The sequence below is a fragment of the Geotrypetes seraphini genome, chromosome 5 (assembly GCF_902459505.1).
Source record: "Geotrypetes seraphini chromosome 5, aGeoSer1.1, whole genome shotgun sequence".
Taxonomy (NCBI): domain Eukaryota; kingdom Metazoa; phylum Chordata; class Amphibia; order Gymnophiona; family Dermophiidae; genus Geotrypetes; species Geotrypetes seraphini.
The window spans coordinates 89670204-89684458 of NC_047088.1; the positions used below are offsets into that span (position 1 = coordinate 89670204).

The window sequence follows — 14255 nt, forward strand, 5'->3', positions numbered from 1 at the left end:
TGATTTGTGCAATAATTGTAAGTCACTGTAGGAGCCTATTTTTAAAAGGCATATAGGTATCTATGTTGCCTTCTTCTAAATTGCGTTTTTCAGACACCATGAAAAGCTCTTCACTAGTCATTGAGAGCAATCCTTTTGGTTTGATTAGTTGCATTTTGGCGCCATCTATTGGGCTTTATTCATAAACCCCCCTGAAGAAGACTACCTTAGCCAAAACATGGACCTCTGGGTCTAGAATGAAAAAGGATTGAAAGATTTGTTTATATACTTGTTTTATGTATATGCTACATGTGTATCATAGATTTACAATGTTTAAATAAATTGATTATCCCTGAAGTTGTTTGATTTTGTCACTTCCCCACTTCTTTTTTAGTTTAACCTTTGAAGAAAATATACATAAATGGCTTTTTGACATAACATATAGGCACCATATTATGAAATTACCTCCCACCCTGTTTACTTATTGTTGAGATATCACCATCAAATACAGTGTGCAGCATTTTATTAATTCTGGATGAAAAATAGTTCTTTGCTCTTCTGTTTGCTTTCCATAAAGCTCCTTTTAGTTCCTTGTTTCTCAGACTATAAATCAAGGGGTTGAGCAGTGGAATTGCAGTTATATACAGTACAGTAAGCAGTTTGTTAAGGTCCATGGAGTCAGTCGACTGAGGTCTCAAGTACACACAAAAAGAGGTCCCATAAAATAATAGAACAACTGTGAGGTGTGATGAACATGTAGAAAAGGTCTTTTGTCTCCCCTTAGCAGATTGGATTTTTAGAACAGCAGAAATAATGTACACATATGATATATTTGTTAATATAAAAAGGGGAAAAACTAAAACCGGTCCTTCAATATAATTTATAGTTTCAATGACAGAGGTACCTGAACATAACAAGGTCAGCAATGCTGTCATATCACAAAAGAAATGGTTAATGTCATTGGATCTACAGAAAGATGACTGTGATATTAAAATAACATGAGGGAGGGGATTCAGAAATGAAATTGTCCATGATACAATAGCTAGAATAAAGCAAACTTTCTTGTTCATGATGATGGTATAATGCAAGGGTTTGCAGATGGCAACATAGCGATCATAGGCCATAGCAGTGAGGAGGTAGAACTCAGTATTTGTAAAGGACAGGAACAGGTACATCTGTGTCATACATTGCATGAAAAAGATGGTTTTATTCTGTGCTATGAGCACTGCTAATAATTTAGGCATCGTGACAGTCACATAACAGATTTCAAGGAAGGACAAGTTGATGAGGAAGAAGAACATGGGGCTGTGCAGATGGGAATCAGAGCAAACTGTGATTATAATAAGAAGGTTGCCTGTCAAGGACATCAGATAAATAATCAAGAACACAATGAAAAGGAAAATCTGCAGGTCAGGTAGCTCAAAGAATCCCAGAATGATGAATTCTGTCACTTCAGAGTGATTTGCCTTTTCCATTTCCCTGATTCTGATTAGTTATTGGAATGAGAAGCAAAGCAAAAAGGGAAATTATAACAAATGTATCTAATGTGCATTTTATTACTTATAATAGCTAATACAATCATAATCTATAGCTCTTTTAGCTCTTCTATAGAAGAGGAGTATGTTAAACAAAAATGGTCATGTTTTATGAATAGCAGCTAGGGTATAGCCCCACACCACAGTATCTACCGAGAATTAAGTACATATTAAACAGTCTTAATGTATAATCCAACATGGCCATGTTTCATAAATGTCTTTGGGGCCCTTATGCTATTCTGTGGTAGAATGTGACCTTAGCACATTGTAACATGGGGTATTTTAATACGATAAAGCCATTTCTATTTCAACTTTAAATTTTATTTTGCATGCCATATGCTAATACAGTCAACTCCGCTTAAGTGCAAGGCCTCTGGACTGGACCGCCACGTGCGCTTAAATGGAGTGTACGCTTAATTGGAGTACCACTTTTTAGTCATGAAAACTCACAGTAAGCTGTATTCAAATGCAATAAAACTTTTATTCAGCAAAAAAAAACACATGTATAACTATTCTACACGGTTCAATTTTAGAAACAGCACTGTTCCGTCTAATGCAATACACTGTAAACCTTTTTTTAAACCAACATTCTACTGAAATAATCAGTCATTGTTTTCTGCATGCAGATTGCATGATTCAGGCTGTGTATCTGACTACTGATGCTGTAAAACTGGCCATAGTCGTGCCATTCATTTATCTCCAGATAACAACGCAGCGTGTGTAGGGACTTCAGCATGTCTGAGAAGGAAACAATCTCTGCAGGTGTTTCATTATTTGTGATGACCGCAGCAGTATCTCCATCATCATCAGACTCTTGGTTATCTACAGTGTCTTTTATGACTGTACAGATATCGGAATTAGTGCTGTCAGATGATGTGGGCACATTGTTGTCAACGGCGACATACAGCTCAAACTCTTTTGGTGAGAGTCCAACTGGGAATTCAATGGAGTGTCAGCTTCAGTTGTCTTATCAGATGCGTAAATGAAGCTCACCCGTCGATAGCAATTTGAAATCATGGATGATGAGACTCGACGCCACACCTCTTGTACCATGTGAAGAGAGTCGAGCACTGTCATTTTTCTTGCGAGCTCAGCAGCTCGGGGGCTGGATTCCGTGCTTGCATCAATCACTGCCATCACATATCTTAAGACAAGCGACCTGTATTGACTTTTGAAGTTGGCGATTATCCCCTGGTCCATCAGTTGGATCAAAGAGGTCGTGTTTGGTGACAGAAACATGAGTTTAATGTTGGTTAGAAACATAGAAACATAGAAAAAAGCAGCAGAAAAGGGCTATAGCCCACCAAGTCTGCCCATTCCAAGTATTCCCTCCCCTGAATTTACTCCCTTAAAGATCCCATGTGAGTATCCCATTTTCTCTTAAAATCCGTCACGCTGCTGGCCTTTATCACCTGGAGTGGGAGTCTGTTCCAATGATCCACTACTCTTTCGGTGAAGAAGTACTTCCTGGAATCACCATGAAACTTCCCTCCCCTGATTTTCAGCGGATGCCCTCTGGTGGTCGAGGGTCCCATGAGCCAGAAGATATCATCTTCTGACTCGATGCGTCCCGTGATGTACTTATATCTTTCAATCATATCTCCCCGTTCTCTTCTTTCCTCAAGTGAGTACAGCCGCAATTTTTTAAATCTTTCTTCATACGTGAGATCCTTGAGCCCCAAGACCATCCTGGTGGCCGTTCGCTGAACTGACTCGATCCTCAGCACGTCCTTTCGGTAGTGTGGTCTCCAAAACTGAACACAGTACTCCAAGTGAGGCCTCACCATGGCTCTGTACAACGGCATCATAACTTCAGGTCTCCTGCTGACGAAACCTCTGCGGATACACCCCATCATTTGTCTTGCCCTGGAGGAAGCCTTCTCCACTTGATTGGCAACCTTCATGTCCTCACTAATGATCACCCCTAGGTCGCGTTCCGCCGTGGTCCTAACCAAGGTCTCACCATTTAGTACATAAGTTCTACGCGGGTTTCTCTTACCCAGGTGCATTATCTTGCATATTTTAGCATTGAAGCCTAGCTGCCAAGTAGTTGACCATTGTTCCAGCAACAGTAGGTCGTGTGTCATATTATCAGGTAATAAGCTTTTGCCTACTATGTTGCAAAGTTCGGCATCGTCAGCGAACAGTGATACCCTTCCTCTAAGTCCTTGCGTCATATCTCTTATGAATAAGTTAAATAGAATCGGGCCCAGGACCGAGCTCTGCGGCACTTCATGGTTAGTCGTATGTCATTGCTGTGTGCTGCACAGTTATCACACAGCATTACAATGTGACTCCTATTCCTTCTCATCAGATTATCAAGCTTCTACAACCATTCAATCCACAGTGTCACCGTCATCCATGCATTTTTGTTGCTTTCATATTCAAAAGGCATGCATTTAATGTTTTTGAAACACTGAGGATTTCAATTCTTCCCAATCACTAGTGGCTCGAGCTTTTCACTACCATCCAGTGGCGTACCAAGGGGGGGGCGGTGCGCCCTGGGTGCCAGCCCTAAGGGGGTGCTCCCGGCTTTGCCGTTCAGTCCCCCCCACCCCCGAAGGACCGCTCGCCCCACTGACCTTCCTGCACCACCTGTGAAGCAGCCCGCAGCAGGATCGCGAAGTCAGCGTCAGCGATCCCTGCGCTGCTTAGGCGCTGCTTCCTGCGCTGCAATCCCACCCCTCCTCTGACGTCAGAGGAGGGGCGGGACCGTGGCGCAGGAAGCAGCGCCTAAGCAGCGCGGGGATCGCTGACGCTGACTTCGCGATCCTGCTGCGGCTGCTTCATAGGTGGTGCGGGGAGGCCAGGGGGGCGAGTGGTCCTTCGGGGTGGGTCAGGGCATCAGGCCTTCAGGGTGGGACGGGCGGGCGGGCAGGCAGGCAGGCTTTCAAGGGGGAGGGGGTGACAGGCAGGCAGGCAGGCCTTCAAGGGGGGACAGGCCTTCGGGGGGGGTGCAGACCTTCAAGGGGTGCAGGCCTTCAAGGGGGGGCAGGCAGGCCTTCAGGGGGGGTGCAGGCCTTCGGGGGGTGTAGGCCTTTGGGGGGTGCAGACCTTCAAGGGGGTGCAGGCCTTCAAGGGGGGGGGACAGGCCTTCAAGGGGGAAAGGCAGGCAGGCCTTCAAGGGGGGAACAGGCCTACAAGGGGGGGACAGGCCTTCAAGGGGGGGGACAGGCAGGCAGGCCTTCAAGGGGGGGACAGGCCTACAAGGGGATGGGACAGGCCTTCAAGGGGGGTGCAGGCCTTCAAGGGGGGACAGGCAGACCTTTAAGGGGGGACAGGCCTTTGGGGGGGACCATGATTTAGAAGTACACGGAGGGAAGGGGGTGTTCAAAGAGACGTGCATATGCCAAACTTTGGGGGGGGGAAGAAATAATGGGTCTGAAAATAGAGGAGAGGGAGAGAAATGATGGACCATGGGATTTAGGGAGGGAAGGAACAGAAAGGGAGAGAAATTGGACACAAGGGATGGTGTGGAGGAGGGATAGAGATACTGGATAGGAGGGTAATTAGGAAAAGAAAGGGAGAGATGGTGGACTCTGGGGTGGTGGGGAAGGAGGGAGAGATGCCGGATGAAAGGGTATTTAAGAAAAGGTGGATCTGTGGAGGGAGATGAAAAAAGGAAAGATATCAGACTTCCTGGGAAGGGAAGGGAAATGGAAAGGGAGGACAGAGTTGGCAGATGGATGGTTAGCATGCAGAAAGAAGGAGACCCTGGCAAGCAAGTTATCAGAAGAAAACCAGAGCCTTGGACCAACAAGATTTGAAATATAACCAGACAACAAAAGGTAGAAAAATTAATTTTATTTTCTGTTTTGTGATTATAATATGTCAGATTTGAAATGTGTATCCTGCCAGATCTGGTGTTGGACTGCAAACGTGAGCTAGGATTTAACAGAGAGAGGAAAAGTCCTTTTTGTTTCTTTATTTTATTTACACCACAGCGCCAGTGTGGTTAGGAGAAGCCAAAGGGGGTGAAAAAGCTATAAAACCCACCAGGAGTTTTGAAAAAAATCACCCAACTGGGCAGGAAAATCGAATTGAAAAACCAATTCAATAGGCCAGGGGTGTCCAATGTCGGTCCTCGAGGGCCGCAATCCAGTCGGGTTTTCAGGATTTCCCCAATGAATATGCATGAGATCTGTGTGCATGCACTGCTTTCAATGCATATTCATTGGGGAAATCCTGAAAACCCGACTGGATTGCGGCCCTCGAGGACCGACATTGGACACCCCTGCAATAGGCTGAATCGAATCAAAAAATTTTTTCCTGAATCTGGCAGCATTAGTTTGCGCTACTGTCTTAGACCTGGGATTGGGGAGAGATGGCATCCTCAGTACTTTATAATGCAAGTGAAACAAGGATTTGGTCAGACTTTTGAAGGGTTTGCAGAAAAAAAATATTGTATAGGCCGGGGACATGAGACAGCAGGAAATGGGAACTTTTCTTCCTTCTATTTTTGTAAATGGAAAGGCTGAGGATGTCAGAGAGTTCAGTTAAAATATGTGCTTTATAAGAAAATATAATAATGTGTTTTATAAAGTTTATAGCATAGCTGGCCTACCCAGTGAGGTGTTCCTAGTGGTGATGGTGGCAGCGTGTCAATGTATTGAGAGGAAGAGGTGGTCTGGGAAATTCTGCTGAGCAAACTCCGGGCCCATTTCCACCCCCCAGTTAGTCAACTCCATTCAACTGGTTCACACACTGAGTGGGTCTTTGGGTGTTGTTATGGGATCTCTTCCAGTGGTTTATCTCCTTCTGGTCCAAGGAAGGAAACTTTGTTATCCTTAGCATTGACCTACAGAATATGTTTGTAACAGCGCTGCTTGTGTGGCATTAGGCTATGTAGTGATCGAAAGAAAAAAACAGACTTTTGCACATTTTTGCCCTATATGGTGGGTGTATGAGGAGATTCACATTTCCTGCACAGCTAAGTCCATGTGAAGTTACCTTGTGCTGTATTTGACATCTAGCAAGGTCTCTGTTTGAAAGGAAAGATCTAAACTTAAAAATGAAATGGCCAGAAGTTATGGTAAAAGCAGATAGTGTAGCTGGTTTTAAGAAAGATTTGGACAAATTCCTGGAGGAAAAGTCCATAATCTGTTATTAAGACATGGGGGAAGTGTCTGCTTGCCCTGGATCGGTAGCATGGAATGTTGCTACTCTTTGGGTTTTGACAAGGTATAGTGTCCTGGATTGGCTACCATGAGAATGGGCTACTGGGCATGATGGGCCATTGGTCTGACCCAGTTAGGCTATTCTTATGTTATGTTCTCATCTGTAGGGGCCTTTGTTTTCACTTCTTATTTTAATGTATTTTTTTTCTGGGAACTTATCAGTGTTTTTTATAATGGGAACAAAAATGGAAGAGAATTAATGTGTGTGGGATGAGGGGGTAACTAATTTCTTCAGCTAAATAATTCAATCCACTTCAAACAGACATAGGAGAACTCACGCACCATTCACACACCCTCCAACCAAAAACGTCAAAAGAAAAAAACTGTTCGACAACCTCCTAGCCATTCGAGCTGCAACACTCGACCCCCAACTCTACAACCTATTGACCTCAACCACAAACTACAAAACCTTTAAAAAAGAAATAAAAACCCTTCTATTCAAAAAACACATAAAACCGAACTAACACAATCAGAACTGTCCCAAGCATCACCTGCAACTACTCCATATGTACTTCTGATGTCATGACAATTCAGACATAATTTATGTTATGTTATGTTTGGAATATAAGAAAATTTTCACTGCCTGTTTCTATTTTGACCATTTATTCTGTTTCATGGTCATTACAAAAAAATATTTTTTTACATAGGTGGGGTGTCAAAAAATGATGGGCCCCGGGTGCCACATACCCTAGGTACGCCACTGCTACCATCCATATTGCAATTGAGCAGCAATGTCAATCGTTCCTTTGGCACCTTGAAGCCAACAGTTTTGCTGCATTTGAAAGCCAATGTTCCATCAGAGATGGCACACCAGTACAGCCCCGTCTCATCAGCGTTGAAAATGTTGCATGGTTCATATTCAGCAATGACTGATGGCAACACTTCCATGACCCATCTTTCTACACCAAACTCATCAGCGTCCTTTTTTTGCCATGCTGCTTCTTAAATTTTATGCCGTTACAAACTTTCCACCTCTCTAGCCATCCGTTTGTTGCTTTGAAGTCTTCTACGCCCAATTCTTCGTATAGCTGTGCTGCTTTCACCATCAGCAGAGGCCCACTGACTGGCAGTTCATAAGTTCTAGCTTCAGCAAATCATCACAGCAATGCCTGTTCAATGTCTCCAGCCTTCCCAATTCATTTCCATTTCCTGGTAGGATTGCTGTTGTTTTGCCAGTCTTTCAATAGGGCTTGCTTTTTTTTTTTTTTTTTGTGAATCCGAGAGATCTGGCTAGGATGAACGCTGTAATGTTTTGCAATAGAGACCTGACCCTCCAATTGGACAAGTCTCTTTATGACATTGACAAGCTCAGCCAAAGACAATGATTTTTGACCAGCGTGATGGACACATTCAGCCAAAGACAAAGGTTTTTCTCCACGAGATGTCCTGGTGCAGTTTTGAAAGTTCGAACACCTGGCCAGGCCTAGACTGCTGATCCGGAACATGTGGCTCATCAACGTGAGAACGTGCTTGCTTTTAACCGGAGAGAACGTAACGTGAATGAATAGAGGTAGGACCTATAACATCAGTGTGCATAAGCAGATTGTGTGCTTATCAGAATTGCAATTATTCAGAGTTTACATCCATTCACTTTAATGTAAAAAAAACAGGACCATGGTGGTAGGCTGCGGATAACCGAAGCGTGCACTTAACTGACGTACACTTAGGTGGAGTCGACTGTATTCCATTGAGCATTTGAGCACTTAACTCGCTGGCCCACACTAAAAACTTCTAGCACAGTTTGATATAAGTGGAGGGGCAATTAGTTTGTGGGTCTGCATATGAAAAGTTTTTATCTATTTTCTGCATGTGTGAAGGAGGCCAAGTGTTCTGATAGGGATGGAAGTCGAGAAACTTTGGTTGGTGTAGAAAGATATTTCTCAGTTTTCCTTCAGCTTTTTTGGACTCAGAGGTCCTGATTCTATAAAAGATGTCTATAGTTAGCCAACTAGATCGGCATGCCTAGCTGATCTTGTTACCTAACTTACGCTGGGTTTTACTAAACCATGGAAGAGCTTCTTACCACAGGTAAATGCTCCGAGGATCATAAAAATGGAATGAGCGTCTTAACATTTTCATCGCCAGTCTGCGGTAAAATGCTCTTCCACAGTTTAGTAAAAGGAGCCCTTAATTTTTTTAATTGGCGCTGATAATTGAAAGTGTCAATAAAACCCAATTAAAAATAATAAAACAAATTAATTTGCTGGTAGAAGCCTAACTTGGCAGGCACCCACCAGTTTGATGTAGGCATACTTAAAGGTAGATTTTGGGCAGAGTTTAGGTTCCTACCCTAGGCACCAGTATTTTAGGTCAAGAAAACCCTGCTTAAATATACCAGTGCCTAAAGTGTGCACTCCTACTGGTGCGTAACTCAATGTAGGCGTCGCTAGGAGCAATTCTATAAATGGCATCTAACTTTGATTGGGTAGGTGCTGCTTTTCTAGGTGCATACTGAGATAGGCATCATTTATAAAATCTAGCCCAAAATAGCCACAAACTTAAAAATTAGTGAAGACCACTGCTTTATGCCCTTGTTTAAGATTTGTTCCATGTAGGTCACCCCTTCTAAATACAATTTTAAAAGAGAGCATTAGTACTTAGAAGAATATCAAATTTGAGATATGTGTACACTTATGTGAATACGTAACAGTAAAACACCTAAGCGCTATTGTGTAAGGGCATTGGTAAGTGGCATAACTTGTATATCATGAGGGTCTTCTTATGGGTGATGCATGGGAAGGGCATGGACAGAACTGCTTTTTACAAATACAAGTTATAGAATACATTTACCGTATTTTCGCGGATATAACGCGCGCGTTATACGTGATTTTACGTACCGCGCATACCCCTCGCGCGTTATATGCCTGAGCGCGGTATAGAAAAGTTTTTAAACATAGTTCCCACCCCGCCCGACGCCCGATTCACCCCCCCAGCAGGACCGCTCGCACCCCCACCCCGAACGACCGCTCGCACGCGCTCCCACCCGCACCCGCATCCACGATCGGAGCAAGAGGGAGCCCAAGCCCTCTTGCCCGGCCGACTCCCCGACGTCCGATACATCCCCCCCCCGGCAGGACCACTCGCACCCCCACCCCGAAGGACCGCCGACTTCCCGACAATATCGGGCCAGGAGGGAGCCCAAACCCTCCTGGCCACGGCGACCCCCTACCCCCACCCCGCACTACATTACGGGCAGGAGGGATCCCAGGCCCTCCTGCCCTCGACGCAAACCCCCCTCCCTCCAACGACCGCCCCCCCCAAGAACCTCCGCCCGTCCCCCAGCCGACCCGCGACCACCCTGGCCGACCCCCACGACACCCCCACCCGCCTTCCCCGTACCTTTGTGTAGTTGGGCCAGAAGGGAGCCCAAACCCTCCTGGCCACGGCGACCCCCTAACCCCACCCCGCACTACATTACGGGCAGGAGGGATCCCAGGCCCTCCTGCCCTCGACGCAAACCCCCCTCCCTCCAACGACCGCCCCCCCCCAAGAACCTCCGACCGCCCCCCCAGCCGACCCGCGACCCCCCTGGCCGACCCCCACGACCCCCCCACCCCCCTTCCCCGTACCTTTGGAAGTTGGCCGGACAGACGGGAGCCAAACCCGCCTGTCCGGCAGGCAGCCAACGAAGAAATGAGGCCGGATTGGCCCATCCGTCCTAAAGCTCCGCCTACTGGTGGGGCCTAAGGCGCGTGGGCCAATCAGAATAGGCCCTGGAGCCTTAGGTCCCACCTGGGGGCGCGGCCTGAGACACATGGTCGGGTTTGGCCCATGTGCCTCAGGCCGCGCCCCCAGGTGGGACCTAAGGCTCCAGGGCCTATTCTGATTGGCCCACGCGCCTTAGGCCCCACCAGTAGGCGGAGCTTTAGGACGGATGGGCCAATCCGGCCTCATTCCTTCGTTGGCTGCCTGCCGGACAGGCGGGTTTGGCTCCCGTCTGTCCGGCCAACTTCCAAAGGTACGGGGAAGGGGGGTGGGGGGGTCGTGGGGGTCGGCCAGGGGGGTCGCGGGTCGGCTGGGGGACGGGCGGAGGTTCTTGGGGGGGGGGCGGTCGTTGGGGGGGGGGGGTTGGCGTCGAGGGCAGGAGGGCCTGGGATCCCTCCTGCCCGTAATGTAGTGCGGGGTGGGGTTAGGGGGTCGCCGTGGCCAGGAGGGTTTGGGCTCCCTTCTGGCCCAACTACACAAAGGTACGGGGAAGGCGGGTGGGGTGTCGTGGGGGTCGGCCAGGGGGGTCGCGGGTCGGCTGGGGGACGGGCGGAGGTTCTTGGGGGGGGGCCGTCGTTGGGGGGAGGGAGTTTGCGTCGAGGGCAGGAGGGCCTGGGATCCCTCCTGCCCGTAATGTAGTGCGGGGTGGGGTTAGGGGTTCGCCGTGGCCAGGAGGGTTTGGGCTCCCTCCTGGCCCGATATTGTTGGGGAGTCGGCGGTCCTTCGGGGTGAGGGTGCGAGTGGTCCTGCCGGGGGGGGGGGATGTATCGGACGTCGGGGGGGGGCATCAGGCTTTCAGGATGGGGACAGACCTTCAAGGGGGGACAGGACTTCAAGGGGGGACAGTGCACGGAAAGTCAGGGGGGGTGAACGGAGAGTCGGGACAGCGCACGGAAAGTCAGGGCAGTGCACGGAAGTCAGGGGGGTGAACGGAGAGTCGGGACAGCGCACGGAAAGTCAGGGCGGGCGAAAGGAGCGTCGGGCATCATGCGCGTTATATGCCTGAGCGCGGTATAGAAAAGTTTTGGTACATATCATCGTGATTTCTGCGCGCTATACCCCTGTGCGCGTTTTACACAGGTGCGCGTTATATCCGCGAAAATACGGTAATTATACACAGTTAGATCACATCTGTGGCTAAGGATGCCAATACTGTGTTCTATAATGGAATGTTCAAGAATGGAATCTGGGTACCATTATAAATAAACTATCACCTTCTGTCATCAAGGCACCAAAACAGAGGCACCCGTTTATAGACTTGCCCCCTCTGTGTCTTTGTTAAGGGTTGTACCTAACACTCTGTGCCTTTATGCCACTCTCTCTATGCCTTTCTTGAAATGTGAAAATCATTTAAGGTTTGCTTTATTACATCCTTTTGCTATATAGGGATCCTCTGTGTCTATCCCATACTTCTTTCAATTCCATTATGGTTTTTGTCCCTACCATGAAATCCTACTTTAAAGTTGCCCTCCCTGTATTCAGATTAAAACTGTATTAGAATGTTTCAAAGGAAAACTAAAAACTTTTCTATTTAAAGATGTCTTTAACCTCTAATATACTTTCTTTTCTAGAGCTTTGCTCTCGCTCTAATTTCGGTTTACAGATGGGATCCCTCCTCCCCTTTTTGTACTTCCCCTAAGTGGTTCTCTTTCCTATTTTGAAATGTATTTCTTACCTCCATCCCCATCATCGCAGTATATCTTTTTTTTTGTTTGTTACAATGTTCATTACCCAAATTTTATCATTTTAAATATGTATAACTGCCTAGAAGTTTGATAGATGGTATTTCAAATTATATTAAAACTTGAAACTTGATTTACACATAGGTGGGACAGGGGATAAACTGAGGGAGAACATAAGAACATAAGAACATAAGCAGTGCCTCCGCCGGGTCAGACCATAGATCCATCCTGCCCGGCAGTCCGCTCCCGCGACGGCCCAAACAGGTCCGCTCCCGCGGCGGCCCAAACAGGTCACGACCTGTCTGAATCACCAGAAGGGGCTCCCCTGCCACCTTGGCTTCCCATTGAAGTCCCATCTTCCCATCGAAGTCCTAACCCTCTGGTCTTGCGCATGCACGACCTGGTTGGGTTTCTATACTTATTAGCTTTCTATACTTGTGTTACATCCCAGCTCCTCCCTCAGTATCCCACGATCCCTTTATCCCTCAGGAATTCGTCCAATCCCTGTTTGAATCCCTGTACCGTACTCTGCCTGATCACTTCCTCCGGTAGCGCATTCCAAGTGTCCACGAGAAAATAGATGAGTTCAGCATTTGCAAACCTAAAGGCTCTTTTTACTAAGCTGTGGTAAGCACTAATGCATATATACTGCAGCTTAATAGAGCTTACCAGAGACACAGTCAGGTGTCCCATGATAAGTTTTAAATGTGTGTGTTCTACCCATGCGCTAAAAATATTTTTTATTTTTTGGCCAAGGGGGCCATCCACAACTTGTATTGTGCCAAACAGAGAATGGGGGCATCTATGCTAATCAGTTAACGTCCAGCCATTGCTACACATTAACTGAATAGTGCAGAATTAATATGTGAGACTATCTCCTAAAAAAAAAAAAAAATATGCAACAGTAAGTGTACATGTGCTGATTTTTGTTAATGGCTATATGCTAAAGGCAAATATATTTATAGGAGAAACACCACCCCCCAAAATGAAGAAAAACGACTAAAATGTATATTTTTTAATGTTTCAGGAGCAGCCACTATCCAGATAGCAGCATTTGATATCAAGTTTTAAGCGGTTTTATACTAAGGGCTCCTTTTATCAAGCCGCACTAGCGGGGTTAGCGCGTCGGACATTTTATCACGCGCTAACCCCTGTGGCAAGCCAAAATACTAATGTCTCGTCAATGCAGGCATTAGCAACTAGCACGGCAGGTGGTTGAAAGCGTGGTATTCCACGCAATAAACCCCTACCGTGCCTTGATAAAAGGACCCCTAAGGCACGCGAGCTGATTTAGCACCACTAAATGCTAACACACTCATTATATTCTATGGACGCGTTAGCATTTAGCTCACGCTATATTGGCTAGCGCACCTTAGTAAAAGACCCCTTAATTAAGCAGCTGATGCTTTATAAAAAGAATGCTAACAGCTGAATAATGGCCTGAATCATTCCAGGCAGATAACAGAAAAAAACAGGACAATAGCAAATTTGTGCATAAATACCAAATCAAATCAGTTTCAAACATGTGGAAATAAAAAATGTACATTGCTTTGCTTGTGAAATGTTAGATAAATGCAGCTGTGTGGGTTAGTTATTCCATAAAGCTGGTCGTACAGTTCAGCAAATACACTATCTTGTGTCTGCACTAGTTTTATGCATGAGGGGAGATATGACTGAAGTCTACAAAATCCTGAGTGGAGTAGAACGGGTACAAGTGGATCTAATTTTTTGCTCCGTCAAAAATTACAAAGACTAGGGGATACTCAATGAAGTTACCTGGAAATACTTTTCAAACCAATAGGAGGAAACTTTTTTTTCACTCAAAGAATAGTTAAGCTCTGGAACGTGTTGCCAGAGGATGTGGTAAGAGCGGATAGCGTAGCTGGTTTGAAGAAAGATTTGGACAAGTTCCTGGAGGAAAAGTCCATAGTCTGTTATTGAGAAAGACAAGGGGGAAGCCACTGCTTGCCCTGTACTGGTAGCATGGAATATTGCTACACCTTGGATTTTGGCCAGGTACTAGTGACCTGGATTGGCCACCAGAGAATGGGCTACTGGGCTTGATGGACCATTGTTCTGACCCAGTAAGGCTAATCTTATGTTTTTATGACTTTCAACGATGGTATAGCCCAGTGTTCCTCAACCTTTTTACACCCGTGGACCGGCAGAAAAAAAAG

General features: G+C 46.2%; 1 protein-coding gene across 1 annotated transcript; it reads right to left on the reverse strand.

Moving 5' to 3' along the window:
* Positions 1–440: 440 nt before the first annotated feature.
* LOC117360356 (olfactory receptor 1019-like) lies at positions 441–1454 on the reverse strand. The gene has a single exon (XM_033944054.1). It carries the CDS (start codon positions 1452–1454, stop codon positions 441–443), a length of 1014 nt encoding a protein of 337 aa, XP_033799945.1.
* Between the last annotated feature and the right edge of the window lie 12801 nt (positions 1455–14255).